Below are 17,699 nucleotides of genomic sequence, written 5' to 3' on the forward strand. Positions count from 1 at the left end.
CCAAATTTGTTGGGTATTTCTGGCATACATTGTGGAAGAAATTGAAGACGGAGTTGAAGTTCAGTTCATCACATCATCCATAGACGAATGGATAGACAGAAGTTGTGAATCATAGTTTGGGAAACTTGCTGAGATGTTTGGTTGGAGACAAGCCAAAAAGATGGGATATGATTTTACCACAGGCGGAATTTGCATATAATAATTCTGTCAACAGGAGTACTGGTAAATCACCATTTCAGATTGTATATGGGAGTAGTCCCAGAAATGCTTCTGAACTGTGATAGTTGGATAAAGGAGAGATAAGTAGTGTTGAAGCAGAAGAATTTGTTGAACATTTGAAGAACATCCATGAGGAGGTGAGGAAGCACATCATAAAGATGAATACATAGTACAAGGCTAAGGCAGATGTGAAAAGAAGGTATAAGGAATTTCAGATTGGAGATGAAGTCATGGTTCATTTGAGAAAGGAGCGTTTTCTAGTGGGTATATATAATAAGTTGAAGATGAAGAAGTTTGGACCATGCAAGATAGTGAAAAGACATGATTCTGGAAATGCTTATGAAGTGGAGTTGCCTACTGAATTGAATATTTCACCAGTATTTAATATTTCAGATTTGACAAAGTATTATGAAGGAGGTGATGGTGATGAAGTTGTAGAAGCGCAATGAAGTATTCTAGTAGCTAGTTTGGCTACAAAGGAGATTGAGGAGATACTGGACAGTCGTGTTGGCAAAAGTACAAGGAACATAACTTATGCAAAATACTTGGTCAAATGGAAAAGGAGGCCAGTAGAGGATTCATCATGGTTAGCAAGGGAGGAGGTTAACTGTCTTGGTTTTCCTTTGAACACCTGAGACGTGACAGAGTCACTTCTCAAATTACCTCGGGTGTTTGATGCAGGAGCATCTTGGTTGTAAGAGCAATCTTCCATCACCCAAAAATATTTTATTTTCAGTCTTTTCTATTTTAATAAGGACTAGTAGATAGTGTGGTTACTATTTATGAGAACTTGCCATTTTTAGTAAGTTTCTCATACGAGCTCAGAATGTTCTCATTTTCTACATGAAGGTTCATTTTGGAATTATAAGCCTACCATAAAAATCCCATTACTCCAGCTTCAGTATCAAAGAAGTTATTGAGGATTTTTGTTGAAAAAATTTGCAGAAAAATCTTGAGGTTCACCGTTGGAGGCCTTTGAGTGCTCGGATGAGGTTTAAAAACTTGACGAAAGGGTGTTTGCATAGTACCAAGCCTGTAGATCAAGAGCTGACATTTCCAAAAAATGGTTATAATAGCCAATCGGAGCAACGGTTCGAGAGTTATGGCCTTCTGAAGTTGGGCTGCTGAAATTTCTAAAATAATTTGTCAAAGATGTATTTAGCCGACTCTATATGTATTATTAGGGTTTGTTGGCCCTAGGTATTAAGTTTGAGCATCTAGAACCTTCTCGGGCGACATAAAATTGCCTATTTAAGAAAAGCCCGAACATTGTCTAAGACAACTTTGGGTGGTAGTTCACAACTTAGTCTTGCAGATTACTGTAATGAAGGCACCCACATGGGTTAGCATATTGTACTGGTGAATTCTGTAATTTTGCATTTGCGGCGCAAATAAGAACTCCATATTTTGTTTTTGCATTTATTGTTGTTTCTTTGTTTTTGTTATGAGTTTATGGTTTTAAGGGGAGCACCCTTCATCACTAGGTGGCCATGGACAAATTAGAAAAGCTTGAGTGAAAAATTAGTCAAAAAATGCTCTGCAACAAAAAACGCAGATTGGAGGAGGCTAAACACAACCTCACATGCACAAAACAAGCAAAAAATTGTCGTTTTTAGCAGAGAAAGCATGAAAATTTTGCAAAAAAAACTCTCGTTGAGTATAGATTAGAGAATGAAGGGAGATGTGACAGGGAGACACGTCTGCAATAGTAGAAAGCAAGAGTGACTAGAAAGAAGCCGAAGAGAATATTTGCAGAGATGGGTCACCAAAAAATCATCCAAAAATGGCTTTGCGGGAGGATGTTTTTCCCTTGTAAAAACAGAAAAAAGAAGCACCAAATGTAGAAGAAATCACACAGGTTGTAGGGGGGAGCCACCTGATTCGAAGAGAGGAGACTGTGATGGAGAAAAAGAACCCTTGCAAAAATAAATAAAAAAATAGAACATACCCAGGCAAAAGAATGTTGAAAATCTTACGAGTCTAAAATTTCATGAAGAAACTAAAGATTTTCAAAACCTATTTTGAAAAATAACACAGGAAATTTCAATAATGAAATTATTATTTTTTTGAAAAAAATATTTCCGATGCCAAATTGTGGTAAAATAATAAATGTGTTCTTAAGAAAAGATCATAAATGATCTATATATACAAGAATACTCAAGAATGTTTCTATAATGAACAAAGATAGAGAAATAGCGACATTCTGTAGAGAGATAAAAAGAGGAAGTTTCATTGAACAAAGAGAGAATATGAAAACATAGAAGAGGAGTGATCATTAGAAATAGAAACAAACCTATGGAAGAGATAAATAAAATTAGAGAGATTTAAATCTAATAGGAGGCTGCCAATCCCTAATGAATAATGTCCATTACTATGCATTTAAATTAGATTAAGGTAAGAAACAATTACTGATATATTATATATACTTAAGCCCTAATTCCTTCTCACTTAAACATCGACCTTAAGAAGGAAGGGGATTTACTTGTCCTTAGGGCACTTGGACACCAATCTACAAGTAGGCTCCTTCAAGGTTTATGGAACATATTCATGCCTATCTTGGGATTTCTCCCTCAAGATTCATGATATATGTCCTTACCCCAACTTGGGACTTTCCGTCTACATTGCGAGGTTTTACTCTTATGTTTCCCCGACAACACCAACCTATCCTCTTACCAATATTAGCGAGTGATCAAGGAATGAGTATGTACATATTAATATGTCATGTATTGCAAACATATATATTTATGGCATAACATTTTTATTTACTTTATATTTTTGAAATACTCTGATCTTTTTTCCTGATCAGTACCCAATATGCTTTATATATTAACATTAATATTTATTATCAATCCTATTTTAGTAAGGAGGCATCACAGTGATTCCCAACTTGCTTCTAGAAATGAGGCCTCTATCTCGATACATTATATTTTTTCTGACCTAGACTATGGATTCCTCAAGTATCTTGACAAAAATCATCATTTGAATAAGGTGTGGATGGCCATTATGTTGTCCTTTTTCATTGTAATCGTATGTAAACAAGAGGCGTGATTTTACCTTGGTCTTATATTATATTTGACAAAGATGGATTCAGATAATTTGCAGTAGAGAAGGAGTTGCTGCTCTTTCTTAATTAGTCATGGAGCATCTGGGTTCAATGCATGTTCCTTTGGATGTTATCAACTATGTGTAGCAAGAGAGGTTTCTGGCTTCCATAAGTACACAACTTAATTTTCTTTGGCGTCTTTTTTTGTATTTTAATGAATCCATGAGGCCTAGAATAATACTTACACAGCACACTAGTGGTGATTAATACTGTTGGTTTGTTGCAGTTTTTGATGTATATTCCCCCAGTATTTGTGTGCTAGTATTGGTATGTTTCAGTGAAAAATTGTTCTGTGAAGAAAATGCATGATCAAAGGAAGGAAACGGTGCATATTAGGTCAAGAGCAATAATATAACTAAATATGTGAACATATTTAACATTGATTTTATATGCTTCTTATTATTTGTTATTGATGTTAATTATTATGTGGTTAATTGTTGGTTGTTCAATAAGTTTTACAGGCTATTTCATGCCACAATTTAAAAAACAATGGATATCCATTCATTTTAGGTTCTAATTCTGATGTAATTTTGCTAGGATTGAAGATTTATGAAAAATTTGAACACTAGAATGATGTCTTTTCAAAAAACAAAAAATGTTATATTTCTAATATTATGTTCGACTCTTTGCTTTTGAGAAAGAGCTTTGGAAGTCATTTTGACTTGAAGGATAATATCCTTTCATATCAAAAACAAATTGTTGAAGTTCTGGAGAGCATGTAGGCATTACATGTATCCTCTAAAAAGAGTATTCCATTTCTGAATTAGTTTAATCTCTGTATTTTTTTTTTCTTTGTTTGTCAAGGATTAAGTTTCTTCATTTGTATTGCTTATTAAATTGCATATGAATTAAGGAGTTTTACTTAGCATGAATATTGTTCACAAGTGAGGGCTTTAGAGACAGAATGTTAGCAGGATTTCAATTCTTTTAATGTACTGTCACATTCAGGTTCATGTGCATGTTAAATGACTATATTCTTACAAATACCTTTATTTTGCAATTTTTGTAGTCAACCTCCTCTCCTTAGTGCAATGGTACGAGCCATTTACATGAAAACAGGGGACCTGACTTTCTTAAAAAAGACATTTCCTACTTTGCTGCAGGAACACAGATTTTGGAACTCAGGTAATGTATAACCAAGTTACGGGTTTCTTTCAACAGGCTGGTTACATTGCATTCACAGCCCTGTAGACTAGATGTATATATATTATTTCAAGGATAAAGTTGATTACACTTCTTTTACATATTATTGCATTTGATCTTATTTCAATTCCGTTATGTGTCTTTTATATTTCATTATTGCGAATGATGAATATTTAAATCCTCTCCAAGATTTGTATCACATTAATATTGAAATAGTTGCATCATATGGCTGAACTTCTTCATAGCCGCTAAAGGAAAATATGAAATATTTGTAACAGCTTTCCATAAAGTTACTGTGCGTGATGTGAATGGCATCAAACATTCTTTAAGCAGATACTATGCAATGTGGAACACCCCGAGACCAGAATCTGCAACAATTGTAAGTATTAGATCGGTATATACTAAATGATTTTTGAGATTTGTAAATTGAAAATTCTGCATATAATATAATACTCTTTTTAGACTGTAGAATAGATAATTTAGGAGTCAACACCCTTGAAATAAGATTAAATATGCGAGTACTTCCCAACAAATAGCAATAGAAAACATCTCTATGAAAAAATACAACCCAAATGGGAAATAACGTCCACATCGATATATCACCCATCATAATAGTTAAATAGACCCAACACCAAATCAGTGAGAAACTATGACAACTTTCCTCAAATGCCACAAAACTGATTAGACAACATCCCATCATGCCTAGGCATTGGCATTGCATGCCCTATGGTGTCCCTGTCAAAATAAAATCCATGTAATTAAATAATAAATAAATAAAATAATAATGGAATATTAATCATGTTAAATTTACTATATTTATTGCATAATATATTAACATGAAATATGAGAATTAAATATTATATAATTGTTACTCAATTTTCACACATGTTCAAATGGAGTAAAGCATACATGTTTATCACTTTCAAGTTAGAATTGCAAAAAAGAAAGCATTTTATTCATATTGAGATAGTATACAATGTTTGTATGATGGTACAATTGATGTTTACAAGTGTGGAATGAAGATGCTGAAAGTAAAATTCTCTCACACATTTGATTGTGAGAGTAGTCTCTATCTATTGATATATATTCCTGCTCTACTGAAATGAATAACATGAAAGAAGAATAAATAGAGGAAAGGTCATGGGCACTAGTCATTGCCTGTAATGACTGGTCGAGTTGCATCCATTTGCATCCATCGAGTTGCATCCATCTGTTCGCTGCCCTGAATCTCGTCCTTTCCATGCATCTGATTCCTGCATTCATGAAAAAGATAGGTTAGATCCAATGGATCTAAGCAGTGCTGGTACCTCACTTCACCTCACATTTACCATCCTAGCATGTTACTCATCTCAGCAAAATAAAGATGTACATCAATGGATAAAGAAGACAATCAGGAAAAGCAAAAGTATTAAAAGGACAAGACTTTGAGCCTTGAAATCTTTTGTTTCAAACAAACTAATGTAGCTGAAAGACATCAATTACAGGAAACAACAATAAAAGACAATCCAACATTGTTTAAGAAGTTGAAAAACATGGTGGTGAAAAAACAATTCAAGGAATAGAAGATGTGAAGAAAAGTTTGATAAACAAGGAAGCATGATGTAATCAGCAGAAAATGAGAAGAAGTGACAATAACATGCTAAAGGTGTATCAAATACATATGTTGGAGTAGCAAAGAATAAAAGAGAAGACAACATCCAGAGATAGCAGAATAAACTGAAATTCTATACCAGTCACTTGCTAAGAAATCATGCTTTTATATGGCAGAATAACAGAAGAACAAAACTTATTCAAAAAAAAGCCGGGTGCAGGTAGTCCTTCATAGGATTTGAGTAGTTTCTATAGGTAGAAATGTGACAGGCATAGAGGAAATGTGCTCAATTTTCAGATTTTATAACAAAAGATCAGAAGTCAGCTAGCAGAAACCCTCAAAATTGCATATAAAAGTATAAGACTGAAAGTGAGTTTCTGCGAAAAGACCATGTTTTCATGAATATCTCAATACCAAAATTATGGAAGAGGCCACATCTTTTTCTTGAAATTTTATTTGAAAATTATTCATATTTTTCACAAGAGAAACCCCATGAATGTAGCAACATCTTTGAAAAAGTGAGGGTTTCTTGTGCAAGATGTCAGTATATATAAACAAAAAGTCCAACTACAATTGAGAAATTATGGTTTCCAAAAACATGGTTCATACTGTTTATACCATATCTAGTGAAACAACATCAACTTACAACAGTAAAAAGATTACCTGCAAAAAGGCCTCCGATATCATGGTAGAAATGCAGAGAATGAAGCCATGCTTATAAAAACAACAAGAGCTTGATCACGTTGTATGCGGAGTAGAATAATGGCTAGTCAACAAGATGGAGGAACCCAACTCACAGCTAGTAGAAATAGAGCCACGTAATCAGCAAATTAACCGTCAAAGCCACGAAATTGGAGAAGTCATGGCGTCCGAATATACTAGTAGATATAGCGTCAAAGAGCCATGAAAGAAGGGAAATTGCTCACGACAGCCAATGTATCAAGCAAAAATAATGGAGTTCATGCCATTAGCAAACAAGAAATCCAATAGCACTCATGACAAGGCAACCATCAACCAAATCCGCAAGAAGAAAGAGCCAACAAGAGGAGAAACATGGCGTCCAGATCAATCACGACTACTAGTGGAAAACAAAACCAAGAGACATGGGATCCAATATGATGGAGCAAGCAGGAAATCGCAAGGAGAAACTCTCATGGCGGTTAGGGTTTGAAGACTTTAAACAAATATCTCTTCTCATATTTCTTCTAAGGCATTCGAATGACAACATAAAACAAAGACTTAGAAATTGCCTTGTTTATATTTTAATTCATAGCATTTTGGATCCGCTTGGTATAGGAATGATAAAATTAATAATATTGATAATAGTATAGGACTTGTTGTTAAAGTCTTCATTATTATTATTTTTATTAGTAATTTATTATTATTTGTTGCATTATTGTCTTGTTATTGTAAATTATTATTATTTGAGTTGATAAATTATTAAAAGTCAACTATTTAAAAATAATTATCTTTTTTTAATGCAACAAATAATAAAAATTGAATTAGGCTATTTTTGGACTAAAGTGTGTTCAAAAGGGAATTTGCATGATCAAAATGCCTAAGTTCGAGGGTGGACATTCAATTGCTATTTTTGGACGTGCAATTGAGACTCAGGAGTTTGGAGTCAATTATGGAGCTATTTTTGGCATTTTTAGAGTCTTCTTGGACTTGTTTACATGCGTGTGTGGTCAAGACTCAGTTAGGGTACATGAGACATTTTTGGAGCTGTTAGGCTATTTTTGTAAACAGTTAACTCATAATTTCGACCCTCACTTCCTGATTTTGTGGGAAGGTGGTGGTGTTTTTGATATTGTTATATACCCCTCTTGTTTATGGAGAAGGGATTCAGATCTTGAGAGGAAAGAGATGTGCATGTGAGATTCGTCCTTGGCATCTTTTTTTCGATTGTTCTGAGCTATTATGCAGAGATATTGTTATTTGGGCCTTTGATTGTAATATAGTTTTCATTGGATTCAACTTTTGGAGTAAAGGATTTGGTTGCATGCTTTGTGGTGATTGATGTTATTCATTTGTGTTTTATTGATAAACCTTATGAATTATGTCTTGTTTTGCATCTTCCATGTCTGATATTTGTTTTCATAGGTTTTGAGTTGTGTTTTCTTATTGATATATTTGATTGTGATCAATTTCCTTTCATATATTCAGATTCTAACCTTCTCTTAAAATATTGATATGAATTAATAGTTCTTTCAAGCTGGTTTTTGTGATTATCTGTCAAAAATCTTTCATTGTGTTACAAGTATAACAGTGTTTTGCGTTATCAATTCAGGTGTATCACCTTATGTTTCATCCTTTAGGTTTTCATTTTTAAGTTTACATCTTTACCCTTTTCCATACAAGTTTAACATCTCCATTAGCATAGGTGAGATATTAGATATATCAGACACGAACCGGCCTAGAATCCGGAGGTTCAATCAGGTCATAGATTACCCACAACTTCGGGTTGATCCAATGTTTCTCCAAAATAACTGAGGGTCTTAGGACTTCAGGCAAATTAGGGTGCAGATTTTGGAGATGATAATAATATTTAGATTAACAATGTAAATATATAAAGTAAATATATTATAATTAGTAATATTAATATTAATATAATTTATATTACTAATATAATATATGTTATTAATATAATTATATTATCAAGTATAATATAATTATTATTTATGTAAAATCATGACTCTTAGAATGAAAGAGTATATATAGAATAAAAAGACTTTGAGAAATCATGAATTAGATAAGAAATATAAATTTTTGGTCAGTAAAAGTCTGAAAGGCAAATCCCAAAACAGATAATTTAATGTCCTAATAGGGGACATTACAAATGGTATCAGAGCATGTTCTTGCCATCTTGTGAGAAGAAGATTGCAAGAAAAAAAGTCCTTTTATTACACTCTCTCTAACATCTACAACTACATGCACTTGAGAAATGATATTGAATGATAATTATTGACTGTTTAAACAACAATTCTGCAATCTCTTTAAACAAATAGGACCTTTGGCAAATCCTTTAAATTACCAAACAACATTACGGTCAGCAATTCAATATTACTATTGATTACATATCCATATATATCTACTGACATATTATGGAGTTGGGATTTGTATAGGTCTAGATTATGTATTTCCTTAGAGTGCTGAAAAATATCATTATTGCAACCTTGTGATTGCATCGAACTAGTTAGATATTCTTCCCTATTAAGGGTTTGTTCATTCCTCACTCCCTAAGTGTTAGTGACATATTAACACCCATTTCCATATATCTAATTTCCAAATAGAAAGAGATAAAGATTGAAAGTCCCAATTAGAGTATGAATGTAGAGGGAAGAGGATAGTATCAACAGTCAATAACGAGGGGCATAAAAAGTTAAGGATTTGCAACTATGAAAAAAGAATATGGAGCCAATGAATAGAGGACAACACCAATCACATATGAACGGGTGTGATTAGCATTTGAAAGGATTCCACTATTAACAAACATGACTTTCCATTCTTATCCACAATTTATATGCAGGCACTCGATAAGATCTCAATCCGAAAGAGACTGGTGGCATGGATACTACAAAGAAAAATTAGCGATAAGTGTGTTGACGTTCTGTGAGCCACATTAAGCATCGCATAGAAATTACCTTGCATCATAAGGTTTAGAAGGGAATGATGGAAGAAAGGTGGATATTAGGAAAAAAAAGAAATTCGGATAATTCTTTGATCACAAGCAACAATGTCTACATACTAGAAACAACAACAGATTTGCGCCCAAGAATATAAGGAAATAAAGTATTTACAAATAGATCAAATACAAACAGATCAATCACATAATCATTATCATCAAGCAAGTAAGAAAGATGTCTTGATCATAGAACAAAACTTCATGTATCCATGAGGCAGCTATTTATTATACTGTATGTTATAATGTAATAAGGGGAATACTGAAATCGTTTATTTAATATATATGCCCAAGACAATTATTATCTCTAAGCTAGAAGAGGAAGCAAGATATAGAGGTGCTTAAATAATGGAGAGAGTGTGTGCTTGAAGACTAAAAGACATGATATGTATCAAAATTTTTAATGTGAAGAGCAATTGATTCGAGACTACGATAAATAGCAGATTGAGAAAGAAAAGACATTCATATTTGAAGTGAAAAACAGGGTCCATTATTAGTTGAGTAAGCAACATCGCCAAGGTGGAAAAGAAGTTTGTGTGCACTGGATTTGTTCTCACGAAGACAATCAGTAGGAGTTGGTGCTTCCGTAGGTCAGTGCCTACGAAGAGTGGAAGTTGGTGCTTCTTGTGAGTTGCTGCTCATAAACATAGGCATTGGAGCCTCTAGTAAGCCGTAGTCTACCAATCTTTGTAAAAGAACAAGTTTATATATAAAGCAATTATTTGCTATAGTTTTCCCCTGCATTGGGTTTCCACGTAAGTCTTGTGCATAATAATTGATTTCAATATTAGAAAGTTATTAAAACAATTTTCTTTGAATAATTTTTTTTAAATTGGTAAAGCTGTTATTATACTGATTCACCCCCCTACGCCCCCCTCTAAATATAATTGTGTGCTCTTCATACCCCTTTCAAACGTAGAGGAAGGTTGAAGTTTAATATCAGCCTTTGTAAACCAACGACAATATGCACATAGTCAGCAAGCTTACGGACAAGAAGATCCAATACACCAATCAACAAAATCAATTGAGCATGTTACATCCCAATTTTTGACCTAATTTAAAATATAGCCGTTGAGGTTCACATGAAGTCAGTTGATAGTTAAATTGGTTATAATCCTATGAAATGATGAGATGGTTAGTCATTATAATTTCATGTGAACATAACATGCTAGTTGATTATTTATCACGAATCCATGGAATTGAAAAGGCAGCTAGCCTTTATGATTATTTATAACTTGTAGGAAACATGTCGAATGGGTGGAAGCATTGTCAGAAAAGAATTAGGCACAAGAGCATCACCATTAGTGGGTAGATGAGTTGAGGACCTAGTGACTTGAAACATGATACATTTGTGGGACCTGCATGCGCTATTTAAATAAATAATTTGAGAAACATAAATAATTGGGTTAAAATATAAAACATCTCTCAAGAGATTTTTAATTAATCTTCATCATATTATTATAATAAATACTTACATACGTACATATAAATATGCAATAAAATGACACCAATAAATTATAATAACATAATTTAATGATGTCACCCTATTTATATACTTACATGCACGTATACAAATATATATTATAATAACATTTGAAAATCTTTAATCTTTCCAATTCTTCTTTCCAACTTTCTTTTTTAATTTATTTATTCTTTCCTTTCTCTCCATAATCGAATTAATAATTGGAATTCAAATGGATTTCTTTCTTTGAAATCGATGGAAGCCAAGAAGCCACGACTAGTCTTTAAAATAGAAGCCATAATGGAAGTTGGACATCACAAAATCCCAACCTTACTATCTTTCGGCTACCATTTCCAAATACCTTGCTTTACAACAATCCGAGTTCCATGATATCACATTAATTTATCTGTATCTGGCAGTACCTTGCAATTGTCGTATCCAGCATTGATCGAATTTGTGTGTTACAATTGAGCCGTGCAAGAGTTCTGGCTAGAAGACGTGAGGGTGCCAATCCCAAGTCAAGGTCTTCAATCACATATATACCAGGTTATGAAAAGCTTCCAATGTTTTTTATTATTGCCTTTTTCCTGAATGTAAGACCTACTACAGCTGGCTAGGCATGGTAATTCAGTATTAGGACATAGATTATCATATGTAGCATTGCTGTTGGTCACCTTCGAATTTTGTAGAGTCTTCCATTTTTGATTTTCTTTATATATTTTCATTGTATCTCAGACCATCAATAAAGAAGTCGAGTGGTAAGTTTAGGGGTCTCAAAATGATATATGAACCATCACAAATAGTATGGATATCAACAATAAGAATTATACTATTTTAAACCATGATAAATGTGTAATAAGAGCAGTATGCTCATCCAATGCACCTGGGAGTCACCGGCAATAAAGCCACAATGGTGAAGAGGTGAAAAAAGGGTAGTGAGCTCATAAATTTTAATGCACCTAGGATTCACCGGCTAATAGCCATGAAATGGTGAAGAGGTGGAATGAACCTGCAAGGAAACATAAAAGAAATCAGACATGAATAACTTAAATAAAATATAATTAATAGCTCATGCATGATCTTGTTTATTGTATTTCCCTGCTATCAAGACAAGTGGTGTGGTTAGATACAAGGATGCTCAGCGGATGACAAGATGATCCTTGTATATTCCGAGTAGGGAGGGCCTTTCTCGATAGAGATTGTGTGGGGATAAGTTATGGTCCGAGATTGGGTGGTTAATCCCTTGACAATGTTTCACCTCTTCCAAGTTGTTGGACGTACAACAAACAAAGAGAAGCTATGCATTCAATTGTTTTTCGGAAATAGGTATTTTTACTTTTATGATGAATATGCTAGACTAAGGTAAGATTAATTGAGTTATATCCTAGTTACAGTTATTTTATATTTAGATGCGAGAGATAGATTTATTTGATGGATTGTTATATCAATCTTTCATTTATGTGAATAATTAATATGAGCATATCTTCTAATCTTATGTTATTGCCACAGTTAAGCAATCAGAAGGAAAGGAATGATACAGTGGTATCTGAAGCCCTAATTGATTCCATGGTATCTGGAACCCTAAACGATACAGTGGAATGTGAAGCCCTAAATGATATAGTAGTATTTGAAGCCCTAATTGATTCAGTGGTATCTGAAGCCGAAATTGATATAGTGGTATTTGAGCCCCTAATTGATCCAGTGGTAGCTGAAGCCCTAAGTGATACAGTGGTATCAGAAGCCCTAAATGATCCAATGGTAATCGATGCCCTAATTGATACAGTGGTATGTGATGCCCTAATTTTATATAGTGGTATTTAATGGTAATCGTCGTTTGATTTCGATATAGTGGTATTGGATGGTAGTTGTTATTTGATATTGTTATAGTGGTATTTGTGGACTAACCTGGGTGGTTGTAGAAGCATCCCTACAAAGATTTCTTGGTTCAATTCTATGGTATATGGATTTTAATTTCCATAGTAAATTCATTTATGGTATTCAATTCTTAGTTATTAAATTTTGTCTAACTAATTTTAACGGTAAATCTCTTTCACATGAACATGACCGATATAACTGTCTTCTTATGAAATTGAAGTAATAACTGTATTCTTTGAGTATGTTAGTTGTTAATTAAGACCTAGGAAAACTGGTTGTTATAGAGCAGAGAAATATTGAAGGTAATGTAAGACAATAGAAAATAGAGATCATATTTACTTCTTTCGATCCATATTTCGATCACTAAGTAGGGCTATAAGATACGGTATAAGCAACAAGCTCGACATACATTGAAGACAACAATTTATATACTAACCAAGGAAGGCGCTCTTCAACGTTTGGCATTTGAAAGTGGAGGCAATTTATCTAGATCATCATTGAAGTCAATAGAAAACACCCATTCTTGGAACTTAAAGATAAACGAAGGATCCAATTTTTAGAACTTAGCATTAGCGGGTTGATAGGTCCAATCAGTAAAGAGATATGATTGACAATCAGTGATTACTAGTCAGAGTAGAGAGAATTGCGGGACTCGTGTTCAACATTGATTTGGATACAAATCATCATCAGACAAACAAGATTTGGGCATTACAGACTCACCATACTAAATACAAAATTTACACTTTGCACTTGAGAGTTAGAGGATGTCTAATAGAAGTCTACAGTGATAACATCCCATCTCCATTTTGACACAATCAACATCTATCAACCATATGCAATAGATGATGACAATTGTCATCACAATATTGGAGGTATTTGCAATTGGGAGATCAAAGCTGCAATTGGTCAGTATACCCATATCTTTTGACTATCATATATAATGAGTTGTGAGCTAGAGTAGTCTACATTGTGACTGATGGACATTAGATTTCCAAAAAGAGCAGATTTGTACTAGTGTTAATTATATTTGACATTTGAGTGATAGTTGAGATAGGAGGTAAAATATGTAATTCATCAATGACCTCATTAGATAAATTCACATTGGAGTCACAACTAAACTATATATCTAACAAAAGGATCGGATTAAATATATATTTGAGATTAAACATATATCTGACGATTGTAAGAGGAATAAGAGGATATATGTATTATCTGAGAGAGAGATTATCAATATATTAATACCTTTCAAGGAAAGGAGAAGAAATACAAAACATAAGAACAAATAATTACATAGTATCGATATTGCATGAGTATCATTCAATGCAAAGATTATGTCATACATATTTATTGTTTAGATTCTTTATATTTTTGTTGCCTAAGTTTTAGTCTATATCTTTGCTTTAGGGTTTTTGAGTCAAGTCAAAAGTTAAAGTCTCGAGTTTGAGTCTAGATTTCCCTTAGAATGGTCTTTCTTCTTATCTCCCTTTGAGTTAACCTAATGCGGGAAATCATATGAGCAATGAATTATTTCTTGGCTAGATGATTAGGTTTTGGGAAGGTTTTGTTATGCATTTCCCTGATGAGAAGAAGGTCTGAATATCTCTAATGATTTATATTCTTTGTTCCTAGTCATGTTGAATACGAGATCCATGTTAAGGAGCAGTTCTTTATGAAAGCATTTCTTCATCTTTGAAAGTTTCTAATTCCATGGTCAAGGATTTATATCTAGAGAAAGATACATTTTCACAAATATATATAGAGCAAATGCATAAGAGAACAATGAAGACTAAAGTTGAAGATTGATATACAGATCATGAGAGTAGTTCAGAATCAAGTTCAGTTGAATTCAATACAAAATGAATGCTTAAAAATGCAGAAATGGCAAAAGAAACAAGTCAAAGGTGGCGAAGACCAAAGTTGAAAAGTCAATTGAACGAAAGAAAGCGTGCTATTGGCCAGTTGAAAAGTCCAAATGCTTACTTGTTAGATTGGGTCCCATTTAAATATTAAACAAAAGTTGGATGCCTTCATCCGTTAGATCAAAGAAGATCTACGAAGGTCGTAATGTCGCTATGTTAAGATGCCCATTTGATAATTTATGCGACAAAGCAATGTGAAGGCACGTGTCCAGTGGGCCATGACATTTCACGAAGCGTACTCAGAATCCAATCACTAAGTACCACGAAGGAAAGAAAGTCAACGTCAGATTCCCCAAGCAATGGAATGGTGCCAACTGTTTGCCACGGTGTGCCTAGTTGTAAAGAGGGACTCACATCGCGAAACAAAGAGACCTAACATCATTTTGTTATCACCGTCAAATCAGAAAAAGATCCGTGGATGTCGCTATCTCGCTATGTGAAGTTGCGCGATTGTTATTCTATGTGACAAAGCGACAAGAAGACACGTATATGGAGGGACCCGCAAAGGAAGTTATAAAGAAAGTCATAACATTTTAATCTCGACCATTGATTTAAGATCAACAATAGGAATTCGAAAATGCAGTGACCGTTAGAATATGAAATATATGGATTTGGTGTGAAAAGACATAAAATGAAGAATAAACAATTTTCTACAGGATTTTCTTAGACTTTACATGAAGATGAACAATCATGGTGTGTTTTCAGGAATATCATGGATTTAGAATCATCAATAGAAGAGAGAGCACGTGCTTGTATCGCAATACCAATTGAATATTTCCATATTTTATTCTCTATTATATGACTGTTGCTCTGTCAGAATTTAGAAATGATAACAAGAGACTATAAATGTAATATCTTTTGACATAATAAGGGATGGCAAATTGGAGAGGGAATGGTTCTGTAATTCCATTTACAGTTATTTTATTTTCATGTTTTGTAGTCCATGCATCAAATAGCTTTGCACTTATAGTTGAAAGACAATTATGTATGATCCTGTAAATAATCAGATTGATTCTACTTTGTTTTGATATTTGCAGTACAGTAATTCCGTTTGCTGCGTCATATATGGTTCTATTTTTTCTCTTGATAGTTTCATACATGTTATGCATTTCATTGGGAATTAAAGGATAATGTATGTGAATCTGTTGGATACTTGTTGAATTCCATTTCAGTCAAGGCTAATAGCCAAAGCAATTCCACGTGCCCTCATATGTATAATCTTTTCTTTCTCATTTATGCATTTAGATGAATACTTTGCATTTAGAATAAAATTAGAAGTCAGAAAATATCAAGATAATCTATTGCAATCATTCCATTGAGTGTGATAGGTTATTCATATACATCTTGCCTGAGCTGTTTGTGCCTACAAACAACTTGGTTATCCTTTACTGCTCTTAGGTTAAGAGATTATAATATCAAGAATTTCTGATCACATAAAGACATATTCATTTCATATTATTGCAAGAATCATAGGGAGTTGTACCTAATCAATTCAGAGGGCAGTGATAGGATACACACACTGACCCATTTGTTGGTAAACATCCTTTTGTTCCTCCAAACATTGGGTATCAAAGAGTCAAGATTATCAAATATAATAGAACGAACTATTAACCAACAATTATAAAGATCTAAATCATAGTGAGATTTCGAGCTTGGAGATACATAACTAAAAAGTCTAATATATATGGTAAACCCTAACCATAAGTTTGAACATTTGAGATTCAGGGCAAAGTTTTAGGGTAAAATAAAAAGGGGACATTACAAGAGCCCATTCCCAAAGACTGGATCATCACTATATTTTAAAATGAAGTGATGATTTGTTTATTGGCATGAGAGTATTGGCTATTCGTGATGACAAATTGGTGAAGATTGGAACAAGATTTAATGATAGGTAAAATTAGTCATATTGTTTTCATTGATGTCAATTAATGACTAAGTGTGACTAGATATTCATTGGAGCAAAGATTGAGTTGGAGTATGAATAAAGTGTTTCTATCCTACAAGAAGGTTAAGTGATGTGTTGTGATGCTAAGTTTATGATAACACCCATTTATGTAATGAATTGAGTAAGTTATGATTGATGGAATCAAACTAGGTGACTATTAAGGCAATCAATGATGAACAGTTAAATGATTTGAATGTTTCTTCAAATTCTTAAAAGAATTGGTTGGATTGATTATTGGATATGATAGAGGATAATGTCAAGGTGATGTGGTTAAGATAACACCAAAAAAGGATTAGAGGTCAAGGTTATTTGACAAGTTGGAAATGATGCTGATAGGAATAAATAAATTGATGAACTAGACATTTGAACTGGTAAACTAGGTGACGCAAGGAAGGGATGAAGAACTAGGGCCAAAGGCTCACCCAACTATCCAAACCACCCTGTAAGAGTTAACACAATGGAAGCAAACATAAAGAACAACAACAAAGGAGGAAGAAGAGTGAAATACTTTTATTGATTCATCAAAATGTCTTCATACATGCCCTACTGTAAGGCCTTCTAGGTTACGGCCAAATACAAATACATTCACATTCAAAGATCCAACAACAAATTCACAATTTCCAGTTTTTCTCTCCAATCCTCTTCCCAAAAACTGCCCTAACTCTAAGCCTAAACATTCTATATATACTTGCCAAAATGGCTTACAAAACATTCTAGATCATAGAGAAGCCACAAGTCGGCTCACAACCAATATTAACGA

At 33.5% G+C, this 17,699-nt stretch overlaps 1 protein-coding gene across 1 annotated transcript in view; it reads left to right on the top strand.

Annotated features, from left to right (window-relative positions):
- LOC149531914 (putative trehalase) overlaps positions 1 to 17,699 on the top strand; it is a 101,163-nt gene that overhangs the window by 15,146 nt on the left and 68,318 nt on the right. The window contains exons 3-4 of the mRNA XM_089809779.1: positions 4,332 to 4,447; positions 4,744 to 4,844. Of these exons, the coding sequence (XP_089665905.1) occupies positions 4,332 to 4,447; positions 4,744 to 4,844 (217 nt within the window). The remainder of the gene's footprint in view (positions 1 to 4,331; positions 4,448 to 4,743; positions 4,845 to 17,699) is intronic.

The sequence above is a fragment of the Cupressus sempervirens genome, chromosome 11 (assembly GCF_028749045.1).
Source record: "Cupressus sempervirens isolate cs-2001-9-10 chromosome 11, ASM2874904v1, whole genome shotgun sequence".
In the NCBI taxonomy this organism is placed as follows: Eukaryota; Viridiplantae; Streptophyta; class Pinopsida; order Cupressales; family Cupressaceae; genus Cupressus; species Cupressus sempervirens.